Consider the following 12052-nt stretch of genomic DNA (forward strand, 5'->3'; position numbering starts at 1 on the left):
CCAGGCTTTTAACTAAAGGACCGATCCTTTTCACCATCAATTTATGGTCTTGTTTTTAGCCTAAGAAATGTTTTAAGCTGCTTCATGTTTCACATTGGTTTATGCTTCACTGCATTTTGATTGGTGAGTTTAAATAATTTTTATGATTATTTATGTTTTTCTTGTGTTTTGTAAGTTGACTCAGGCAGGTTTACTGGAGAGGTGGCATAGAGATTTTCCAAAATACATAAAATACTGCTTTAAATCAGACAATTAACAGCATGTATTGTTTAGGAATTGGATGTGAGATCAGTCTAACTTCAGTCCTGGTTACTTATCTATGGGACTAAAGCTTTGATGAGTAATAAATCATGGGGTTTAAAGAGAAAAAAAATTCCACTATACATAGAATGTATACAGCAGCAGCACCACCAGGGTTTTCAGTGCCCGCACGCACACACGCACTGGCTTGCGTGATGATGTCACGTGTGATGTCATCACGGGCACGTGCGCAATTGCCAGCCCAATTGCTGTGGCTGGGATGGCGTGCGGGTGGCCTCCGAGCTCTCCTGCTCAGTTGCCCTGTGCCACCGCAGACGCCTGCCCGTGGCTGCTAACCCTGGCCGGGGGCGTGTGCTGGCGGCGGCGCGGGGCAGCAGGGCTAGGAGGCTGCAGCTCCATGGCGCATGCTCCTGCCCCCTGCACCTCCTCCGGCACCCCGCTCCCTGAGGCCACCGCCTACCTGGCCTCAGTTGGCGCACCAGCCCTGAATGTATGCTTTGGTTTAAACCCAGCTTTAATATACAGTTTGTGGGCCAGACTACATGATACAACATACATGAGTCAGACATGGAGACTCAGTCACACAACCATATTGCAGTGGCAAGTGCCAAGGTTGGGGCAGTATAGATTGGGACACTGACATGGGGTGGTGGGAGGAAGGAAACCCTCCTCTCCCCATATTGTAGTCCCAATCTGAATGTATACCCGTCCCCCATCACTTTTTAATGGAGTTTGTGCCAGGATCTTGGAGTCCCCGTGACAGATTCACATTTTGTATTGTGTAGTTTGGTCCTGTATTTCAACAACTCTGATTTCAGAAAGGATCATGAAATTTTAGTGTTCTGAAAACAAGCTTGAATGATTTCAAACTGAAAAGTTTTGTCCTCGTAGTGTCATATTAATAGGCTTTTAGCTGTACTGGCCTAAATAGGCAATTATTAGGCCATCTTTATGTTAAACAGGGGAAAGCACGATGCTAATTCTGCCAAATAATGTTACCCTACTTGCTGTAAAACCTTTGTTGTGGTAAATGCCTCAGGAGGTTGCTAAGGTGTGAAAATGTCACCAACATTTCATAGATGAAAATATGAATGCACCCATGTACTTCTAACAACACCTCTTTTCCCACACTAAGGATTGCTGCCTTATTGTTCTGTTTGGCCCCACTCCCATTTCTTATTTATTTCTTGGTTTAGGATCTTTCTAGGCCATCTTTCTAGAGAAATATCAAATAAAATATAAGCAAAATAATTATTTAATAATTATTTAAAACTAGCAACAATGCCCATTATATGAATAAATAAAATGGGCTCTAGAAAACTGCTTCGGCGGGCCCCCTCCCACCGGCAAGCGGGCATTTCACAGCAACCTGGAGGCCAGAGCTGGAGGGTGCTGAGGGGAAGCGTAGAAAGGGGTGCTTAGGCCACCAGCTGGCCCCTCCTGGCGGCAAGTGGGCGCTTTGCAGCAGCCTCGAGGCCAGAGTCATCGGCAACGCACCTGTGTGAGGATAAAAAGTGAGCTGTCGTCAATAGTAGTATTAAATTAAAATTAAATTAATTATTTAAAATTAAAAACAAGGGGTCTGAATGTCAAGCTGCATTAAAAGTCAGAGCAGGCTTGACTTAAGCTGTAACGTGTTCCAAACATAGTTAATGAAGAGTTGGTCAAGAGACCAACCCAAGCCCTTATGAGTTTTGGCCCCAGGGGCCTTCCTCAGGGGTCAATAATACACACTTTTACAAAGAATCATAAAAACAAACCCACACAAACCTGAGCTGATATTTCTGAATCAATGGGATGATATAGAGATCCCACCAATTCGACGAGACCTCATCAATATCTTCTTAATGGCAGCAAAAAATTTAATTGCTTTAAAATGGAAATCACATACTGTACCGACAATTACCAGTTGGTATTCTAAAATATGGGACCATTTTTTATTTGAAAAAATCAATGATGGAATCTATCAAGCTGAAAATTTCCCCCAAACAACAAATTTTATGGGAAAATGGTTCCCTTTTTTTGAATACATTTCTAAAGAAAATCTATATCCTCCCAATAAAATATACAAAACAATCCTGAATCTATAATCCAAAATAAATCAGATCATTCAACTTGAATTTGTCTTTCCATGTTTTACCTTTCTCTGTTATGTAGTTTTTAACAATTTACCCATATTTCATATTGTAAACAGTTTTGTTAATAATTGAAATAAAAATATTAAAAAAACAAACAAACAAACAAAAAACAAACCCACACATTCAGAAACTAGTATATGCCAATTCTAGCCAAATGTTGTTATCTCATATCATATGTAGCATGATGTAAATTTATAGCACAAGCCATGCATTTCTTCACATGGTAATTGCACTAACACAAAGGTCTTCGTTGATGTTATAATTTGGTGAGAAGTTGCCAGTATTTCTGGACGTGCGTGTCGCCAAGCTGTAGCTAAAATAAAAATCTACACTGAAGAAGGCCCCTGGGTCTGAAACGCGTATGGTCTTGTGTCGATCATTTGGCATGTTCCTGTAAGGATACCAAGCAACTCTCAGAAGTCTTCACTATACTAAAAGTTCTTTATTGATAAGCTGCCAGTATCATACGCTTACGCCATCTTTGTCGGGAGTAATGGTTGCAGGCAAGTATCTACATATATAAGCTTTCCCAGCGAGGGCAGTTTCAAACCTCCTCCCCTCTCCCCAGTGATCAGCAAAGCGAGAAAATTCCTAACCTCCAAACTGGAAGCCTAACCTACTTCACAGGGTTGTTTGAAAGGATAAAATGGAGGAGAGGAAATGATATAAGCTGCTTTGGATCTCCACTGGGGAGAAAGATAAGGGATGAATTCTCTAACTGTCAGCCAAGCAGGGGGGGAAACAGAGATAATGTAGTAGTCTCCAAGGTCGTCTAGGCGCTTCTCCCCAGGAAAGCAGAGAGGATTCAGAGACGTTTACAGATGATGGTGGGAATGTGTTCCTCCTTGGCATAGTTTCACACCCCAGGTTCAATTGAGAATGCGAGTAACATTTGCTCCAACATGTATTCATAACATGCAGCATAAGCACACAGTAAGCAGACCAGGGCCGTTTCCACACGGCTTACCTTTGCTCGTAACGACCTGTAAGATTGCGCAAAAAACATGGAAGATTCTCATGTTTTCTTGTGCGAGAAAACGCGATCTTCCGCGTTTTTTGTGCAATCTTACGGGTCGTTAACGAGCAAAGGTAAGCCGTAGGGAAACGGCCCAGGTATGACTGGTGATTGCACCTGACAGTTCCACCTGCTGTTTTTGAAATATATTGCAGCTTATGTAAAGCTTGCTCTGACTCTTAATGCAGCCTGACATTTAGGTCCCTTGTTTTTAATTTTATTATTGTGTATACTGCATAATAAATAATTATTTTTATTATATTTATTTGATATAGCTTGACCCTGCTAGCATCTTCAGGACAATCCGGGTTGAGTTTGGATGCCCCCCCCTCCCCTTTCTTTTTTCTTCATCTTTTTAGACACCCACTCAAGGCCGCTAACAAGTAAATCTACTCCATCAATAAATTCTTAAAAGTACGACACAGGCATAAAATCCATCAAAATCAAACCAGCAGTAAAATGAGTAATAAATCGACTAAATAAATAAATAAATAAAATGATAAATAAAATAAACCTCTCAGATCCTAGTGTAATACCCAGATACCACACTGTCTGCCATCTACAACCCAATAAGGTAGGTAGGCCATAAGTGAGTGGGGGTGGGGGGTTCCATGGGCAAGATGCCACCATTATGGTGCCACCTGCCTCTTAATTGCTGACTGTCTCACCTCTCTGGGAGGGGGCACAGAAAGCAGAGTATAGGACAAGAGTATTAATTGACCAACCAGGCAGTAGGGCACAATGCAGTCTTTCAGGTAAAACCCTCACACATCCCAAGATGTTTAGGGCAGTGTTTTCCAAACTGAGCCTTGGGGAGCAGATTTTTCCCCCAATTTTCTTCTGGGCCTACACTACCCAGAAGATCTAAGGTGCCACCCCTTTCTCACAGACTGATCTGCCCAGGGATTTATGAATCATCATTTGGCTGAGAAGGGTGAACTAACACATTGGGTGGATAGGTGTCTTTGGGGCATGAGACTTTTTTTCTGAGCATAGGTAGATGCTGGTGGTATTCTTCTACTCCAAAATAGCTCACTTTCCCCAAGAATGCAGATAAGTTCCTGCGGCCAAGCACTGATCCACTGTGTAATTCCGGTGACTGCGTTCCTGTCCCTGGCCAGCATAAGCCGCGAGTCACACAATTCTGTCCATTCTAGCGTCGGAGCAGTGCTGCACAGCCCTTCATTGTGAAGTCATTTAATGTGCCTATTGTGAAGGCGGTACCAGGAAATACAAGCTTAGGTTGTGAATAACCTTTACTTGTGATCTCAAGGGCAGCTTGTCAACATGCCTGTAAAGCTCATAGGCTTCTTGTTCAGCGTCTCGATTTCTGCCACACTAGGTTGGTTCTGCAATAGCTGCATTTGACACGTGAATTACAGGATGCTTTTTAGTCGGGAGGTAAGGAAATGAAAGCGGAATGGTCCGAAAGGCATGTTTAAAAGTCTGTGGATTGTGGAACGAATGCGGGTCTTCTTTAGACTGGGAGCATAGTTGAACATTGCCAGGTTTTCCATAAAGCAGAGCTGAATGTGTAATTTCTTGTGTTTCACTGGAGGAAAGCATGACACATGTGCTTTCTGCTCCAAACCTCTTCCCTGGTGATTGGGGTGCATGGCGTCAAGTGCTCCCTGCCTTGTTCTGGCACTTCCACTTCATCCTTCCACCCAATCCTACCTTTATGCTGAGTGTAGGTATCCCCATTGGGGGCTGGTGTGGAAAGAATACGGGTTTGCCGAAAGCATCCAGGTGAGTTCATGGCTGAGGTGAGACTTTGGGGTTCAAGTCATCTGCTCTATCTCCGCAGCTTTACTGTACAACATTTTCTTCCCAAAACGAGTTAATGCGATATAGGGAGCATTTAGAAAGTGCCACTCTAACTTGTCTGTGCCATTATATAAACAGTACCATACCCCAGAAAAATACTGCATTTGAGTGTCGTAGAATAATCCTTATAAAAGCACGGTGACCTTATTTTCGAAGTAGATGTTGCTCAGAATATCTGCTCAGCTGCCCATATGGGCTGTATTTTCAGTGCAGGAAACAGCTGATCCATCTCAGAGGTAGTAACATCGCGTACTGGGCTAGGCAAAGGGCCCATAGAAACTATGTAGGGGTTATTTAAGAATACCAAAGAGATGGATGAGAAAATTTTGCCTTTGTACCTTTGGAAAGTCTAGCCTCAATCTGTGCTGTGTTGCGTTACAGAAGAGAATCTGTGTGTCTGTGTGTGTTGGGCCTCCTTAAGACCGTAATTCGTTTATGGCGAAATAAGCTTTTGGAAGCAGCCGTTCATTGCATTGTGTGTAGATGTCAGAGTGGTAAAGATAGGTTATGTTTGCACAAGGATTGCCTTACAAAAGTGAATGGGCATAAGAGTTGCCTGGAAATGGATGTGGCCTTACAAGACTGCCCGGAAGCAAGCTGTAATTAAGAGAGAGAGCCCAGCGCTGTGTAGTGGTTAAGCTATAGCTGGAGAGACCCAGGTCACCCAGAGACCTCTGGGTGATCCCATTTCCTCTTCAGTAGGGTTGTTGTAAAGATAAAATGGAAGAAAGGAGAACCGCGAATGCTGCCCTGATTTCCTTGGGAGAAAGACAAGCTAAAAGCAGTTCAAGGCAGTCAGTCAGGTAGAGGCTGTCTTAGCCACAGGCCAAAGGGGGCGTGCTGGGCATCCCCCGACCTCTGAGCTGCTCTGTTTGGGAGCCCTTCACCACCAGCCACCCACAGCAGGTGAGAGTGGCAAAGGGCTCACAGGGTGGCAAAGGGCTCATAAAGATGGGCAGTCACCTGTCAGGCAGTGGGAAGGACTCTGCCACACCCTGCTCATGCCAGCTCACAGCACTACTGGTTGCAGTGAGCTCAGCCAGGAAGATGCAGGGGCTATACCACATGTTGCCACCCATTCAGTGATTCTGGAGCCCATTCTTTAGTTTGCCCCAGGATCACTAAGACTGCCCCTGGAGTCAGGCCTCGTTTTTTCAGTTGCATGTAAAGCGGATAATTATTCTATGGAGAATTTTACAACTAACATCAGTAAAGGGGGGAGGGAAGAGGAGGAAAATATGCAGACTGGCTGTGTTTTCATATTGTGTGTTTGTATTTATGATCACATCCAGCATCCTGATAATGCTTGTTTACGTTGGCAGGATATGCTTGTCTTGAAAGTACTGGTGTCTTGAGAGAGTTAATAGTGGCTTTTAAATATATCTTTTCTTTCTGTTACTTCGTAGCTTGGAGAAAGACATGAGCGATGTGTGTCCGGATCAGAAGGATTTAAAAAGCTTCCCACGAGATTCTGGATACGACAGCCTCCCCAATAAGCTCAGCATCCTCGATAAACTTCTTCACACGCACCCAGTTTGGTTACAACTTGGATTGAATGATGCGGAAGCAATGCAAGTCCTGCAGGCTCAGCCCCCGGGAGTAAGAACCATCTTGCTTATTAGCTTGAAAAGCAAGAGGCATGCTTGATTGGAGCAGATTCTTTGATAGTCCCGAACGTGCTGTTTTCTAGAGCTCCTTCAAACTTGTGCTCAGGATTCTTTCCCAGGCTGTTTTCACACTGCTTACTGGCCACCAGGGCTTTTTTCCAGCAGGAACGCAGTGGAACGGAGTTCCGGAACCTCTTGAAAATGGTCACATGGCTGGTGGCCCCGCCCCCTGATCTCCAGACAGAGGGGAGTTGAGATTGCCCCCCGCGCCAGCAGCGCAGAGGGCAATCTAAACTCCTCTCTGTCTGGAGATCAGGGGGTGGGGCCACTGCCCATGTGACCATTTTCTCCGAGGGCAACCTACTGAGTTCCACCACCTCTTTTCCCAGAAAAAAAGCCCTGCTCGCCATGGAACATCATGCCAAGCTCCCGGAACGACAGTGTCTTCCTGGCGCGATTTTGCAGTTCTCTCGCAAAATCGTGCCAGGAAGACGCTGTTGTTCCGGGAGCTCGGCGCGATGTTCTTTGGCCGGTAAGCATTGTGAAAACATCCCCTCTCATGCACTCACACATGAGCACACTTCAGTGAGGAGATTCCTTTCCTTGAGAAATCATTCCTCAGTTTTAACAAATGTTAATATTGGAGAAGTACTAATCAAGTTGGTGGTCACTACCCCATCCCGCGCACCAGTTGAAGTTGTCTTTATGCTGCATCAGATAATTGGACCGCCTTGTCCAGTATTATCTGCTCTGAAAGGCAGTAGCTGTCCGGAGACTCGGCAGGGGGCTTTCTCGGTCCCTCTGCCTGAGAAACGGGGACCGTCTGGGGCTGGGGCTCAGTGGAACAGCACTCACTTTGAGAAGGTCCCAAGTCCCTCAGCATCTCCAGTTGAAAGGACCAGGTTATAGGTGACGAGAAAGACCTCGGCCTGAGAACTTGGAGAAACGCTGCCACTCTGAGTGGACAATACCAACTTTGGTGGACCGGTGGTCTGGTTCAGTATAAGGCAGTTTCATGTTCATGCCCTCCCCCGCCCCCCCAATAATTCTGGCTTCTAGTAAGGATCGGGTGGGCAATTACCACAACTGTGTCAACATCAATGTACCTCAGCAATGTGTATCCTGCCACTCACATAAGCATTCAAGGCTTCCTTGTACTGAATCGCACCATTGGTCTGTCAGAGTCCGTATTACCTGCTCTCCAGGGTCTCAAGGGTCTTTCACATCACTGCCCACCCAGTCCTTTCAACTGGAGATGCCGGGGATTGAACCTGGGGCCTTCTGCATCCCAAGCAGAAGCTGTATCACAGATTAGGGTCCCTGTCCCTAATAATAATTATAATAACATTCGATTTATATACCGCCCTTCAGGATGACTTAACACCCACTCAGAGCGGTTTACAAAGTATGTTATTATTATGCCCACCACAACAATCACCCTGTGAGGTGGGTGGGGCTGAGAGAGCTCTGAGAGGCTGTGACTAGCCCAAGGTCACCCAGCTGGCTTCAAGTGGAGGAGAGGGGAATCAAACCCAGCTCTCCAGATTAGAGTCCCAGGCTCTTAACCACTACACCAGCTTAGAATTTCCAGAGTGTAAACTTTCAAGAGTCAGACTCTTGAAAGCGTACACTCTGAAAACCTTGTTGGTCTCTAAGGTGCCACTGGACTCAAATCCTGCTGTTCTGCTGCAGACCAACATGGCTACTCAACTAAAATGAAGCTTAGGAGTGTCTCTCCTCCACTCTGCTCAGCAAAGTAACAGCTTACAAAGTGTTCCTTCAATGGAAGTGGTTTTACTGTCAGAGGCTTCCACCAGCACTTCAAGCTGAAGGAAGGCTTCAAACTTTGCTGAGCAGAATGGTAGGATACTGTGAGTAAAGGGGACCAAACTCCGTGTTTGAAGTGTTAGCTAATCCAGGGTAAAGGGTACAGGCTTTCATGAGAGCTGCTGTAGCGTAGTGGGTTAAATGGTTGGGCTGTGAATCAGCACTCTGCTGGTTCAAATCCCACTACTGCCATGAACTAGTAGGTGGCCTTGTGTGAGCCACTCCTCTCGGCCTCAGCTCTCCAGCTATATTGTGGGGATGATAATAATAACACTGACTTTGTCCACTTTTCTGAAGTGGGCACTGATCTAGAAGATTAGAAGAGCCGTATATAAGCACAGTTGTTATTATAAAAATCTTTGCTGATACCTGGATTTCCCCCCCACTTTGCATGTACATTTTACAAGATTGAGTTGTAAAAGCTGAAATTAGAACTTGACACATTGTTAAGAGAGTTACTAACCATTGGTGATTGCAAAGAGGGATCGTGTTAATCTGTTGTAGCAAAATAAAACTAAAGTCCAGTGGCACCTTAAGAATGACAACATTTATTTCAGTAGGAGCTTTCATGAATCACGCCTGCTTTTTCAGATATGTATCGGAAGAAGTGGGCAGTGACTCAAAAAACTCATATTGAAATGTTATTAGTCTTTAAGATGCCCCTGGCCTTTTGTTTTAATTAACTATTAGACAGCTTACCTAGTAGAACATTAACCTCGAACATGTGCTGGACTCCCAAGTTTCAGGCCCATCTTTTGGAATTTCTCAGTGATTAATCATACTGACTCAGCCCAGAAAAAGGACTGCAATGACATTTTTTCAGAAGATTGCTAACACCTCAATTTACAACCTTGCTTTTGTGTATAATTTTATTTTAATAGACCTTCCTTGTTAGAAAGTCCACAAAAATGCAGAAGAAGGTCTTATCTCTACGTCTGCCAAGTGACTTTGGTTCATGCCTCAAGGAATTTGCAATAAAAGAGAGCACATATAGTAAGTAATTAAAAAAAAAAACACCTTTTACCGCCTTTTCTCACAGGTACTGTCAGAATATTATGAAACGATGGCCCCCACCCACTCCCTTTGGTTGGTTTTATGCTATGATTGGGGAAATTAGAGGGGGTTGCCATCTGAAATGTTGTTTTATATATTTATGTTTTCTGGATTTTAAATCTATATATATAGAGCCCATTCGCGGGGAGGGAGGGATAAAAATCAAACAAATAAATAAATATTAGCTTTAGAGAGTGTCACTGGCTCATTTACAGTGACACTCTCTAAAGCTAATATGCCTGAATCCTCTTAAATTAAGGTGTTTCGTTGGTTTTGCCAGAGATGAACCTCTTGTTTATTTGCAGCATTTGCATGTTTGGTATGCCCCCTTTCCATTTACAGACTCTATTTTAGGGCTATAAGGAACACTAAAAAAGAGGGAAAAGTAAAATTGTTTTTCAAGATTCACACCTGCCATTAACCTCGTTTTGGGGATTTTTACTGTTTAAAGTTTTCTTTCCCCCAGAATGTACAGGTAGTGTGTTTATGGTGCAGTTGAAAAAAGCCCGCTGAAAGAAATATTGCTTACATTTGGAACTTTTCATGTTGCATCTCTCTCTCTTTATCTGTCTTATTGTTGCTTTCTTATTACTCCAGAGAGACATGCTTTTCTTTATCCACTGAATGGCTTCATGGAGGTGGGGGATGGGAAACGTCAACCCTCTTTGACACTGACTGGCTCTGGATCACTGAGGAATTGTAATTGATACTGAACTGAAAAGTTGTTGGGAGTTGGTTGTTGTGGGTTTTCCGGGCTGTATTGCCCTGGTCTTGGCATTGTAGTTCCTGACGTTTCGCCAGCAGCTGTGGCTGGCATCTTCAGAGGTGTAGCACCAAAAGACAGAGATCTCTCAGTGTCACAGTGTGGAAAAGATGTAGGTCATTTGTATCTACTCAGGAGGGGTGGGGTTGAGCTGAGTCATCCTGTAAGAGTTTCCCAGGGTGTGGAATGCTAATGGCGGGAGGCTTCACTGTATCCTGAGGGGGTTCTTTTGCATATGGATTGGTGCTTGATGTGCTAATCTTCTCTGCAGGGCTATTGTCGAGTATAGAGTGTTTTGTTAGCCTGGTGTTTTTCAGAACTGGAAACCATGCTCTGTTCATTCTTAAGGTTTCTTCTTTCCTGTTGAAGCTCTGCTCATGCTTGTGAACCTCAATGGCCTCCCTGTGCAGTCCGACAAAGTAGCTGGAAGTGTTGTCCAGCACTCTGGCGTCCTGGAACAAGACACTGTGCCCTGTCTGCGCTAGGCCATGCCCAGCCACTGCTGATCCCCCAGGCTTACAGGATGACTCAGCTCAACCCCACCCCTCCTGAGTAGATACAAATGACCTACATCTTTTCCACACTGTGACACTGAGAGATTTCTGTCTTTTGGTGCTACACCTCTGAAGATGCCAGCCACAGCTGCTGGCGAAACGTCAGGAACTACAATGCCAAGACCACGGCAATACAGCCCGGAAAGCCCACAACAACCATCGTTCTCCGGCCGTGAAAGCCTTCGACAATACATTGTTGGGAGTTGATGCACCATCCAGAGCTTCTGTCAGACATTTTAGTTCAAATATATGTAAAGAGGTTTCAGTAACTGCTTTATCTGATAGCCACCAGATAGCCCAATCTGCCAGCCACGACTACAGTCTGGGAGATTGCCCTCCCTCCCACTTGTAGAAAAATCTTAGTTTAAAAAAATAGGTACCTGTCCCAAAAAAGGCTAATAATGTCATCTATATGAGCAAAGATGATGCCAAAACCAAGCCACTGAAGTTCAGGTGGCGTTTGGAGTTATGACAACTTATAATAGCATTTGAAAATTGGCCAGTAGTAGAGAGTGCCAGAATGGAAAGTGAAGTGGGAACTGGCTATGTGGGCGGGGTAGAAAGGAAAATTGGATTTCCCGTTCTTTGGAGGTTCTTGCCGATTTGCCTTTTTCAGCAGCTGTCACATGCCATTCCTTCTGATGAGATCAAGTAAAGATTATGAATTGATGACAAAGGTGTCTGAAGCCGTGGGCTGGACAAGTCTAGTAATCAGTTTGCACCTCTGTAAAATTGTCAGGGCTCATTTCGAGGGGGAATGCGCAGGAACGCAGTTCTGGCAGTTCCTCAAAGAGGTCACGTGTCAGGTGGCCCCACCCACCTGACTCTCGGCCATTTTGGGCCCGTTTCAGCCTGGATTGGGGCCAAAATGGCCCGGATCAGGTCTCTGACGGGTGGTGGATCACTCTCCCACTCAGCAGCGGCCTGATCCTAACCATTTTGGGCCCCTTTTCGGCCATTTCCAGCCCCTTTTTGCCATTTTGGGCCCAATTGCAGCTCTGAATGGC

The 12052-nt window shown here is 44.8% G+C and overlaps 1 protein-coding gene across 1 annotated transcript in view; it reads left to right on the top strand.

The window, feature by feature from the left end:
* The window catches only part of RIN2 (Ras and Rab interactor 2), a 114204-nt gene that overhangs the window by 50831 nt on the left and 51321 nt on the right, over window positions 1-12052 (top strand). The window contains exons 5-6 of the mRNA XM_054984870.1: window positions 6648-6840; window positions 9557-9668. Of these exons, the coding sequence (XP_054840845.1) occupies window positions 6648-6840; window positions 9557-9668 (305 nt within the window). The remainder of the gene's footprint in view (window positions 1-6647; window positions 6841-9556; window positions 9669-12052) is intronic.

Source organism: Eublepharis macularius, chromosome 7 (genome assembly GCF_028583425.1).
Source record: "Eublepharis macularius isolate TG4126 chromosome 7, MPM_Emac_v1.0, whole genome shotgun sequence".
NCBI classification, from domain to species: Eukaryota; Metazoa; Chordata; class Lepidosauria; order Squamata; family Eublepharidae; genus Eublepharis; species Eublepharis macularius.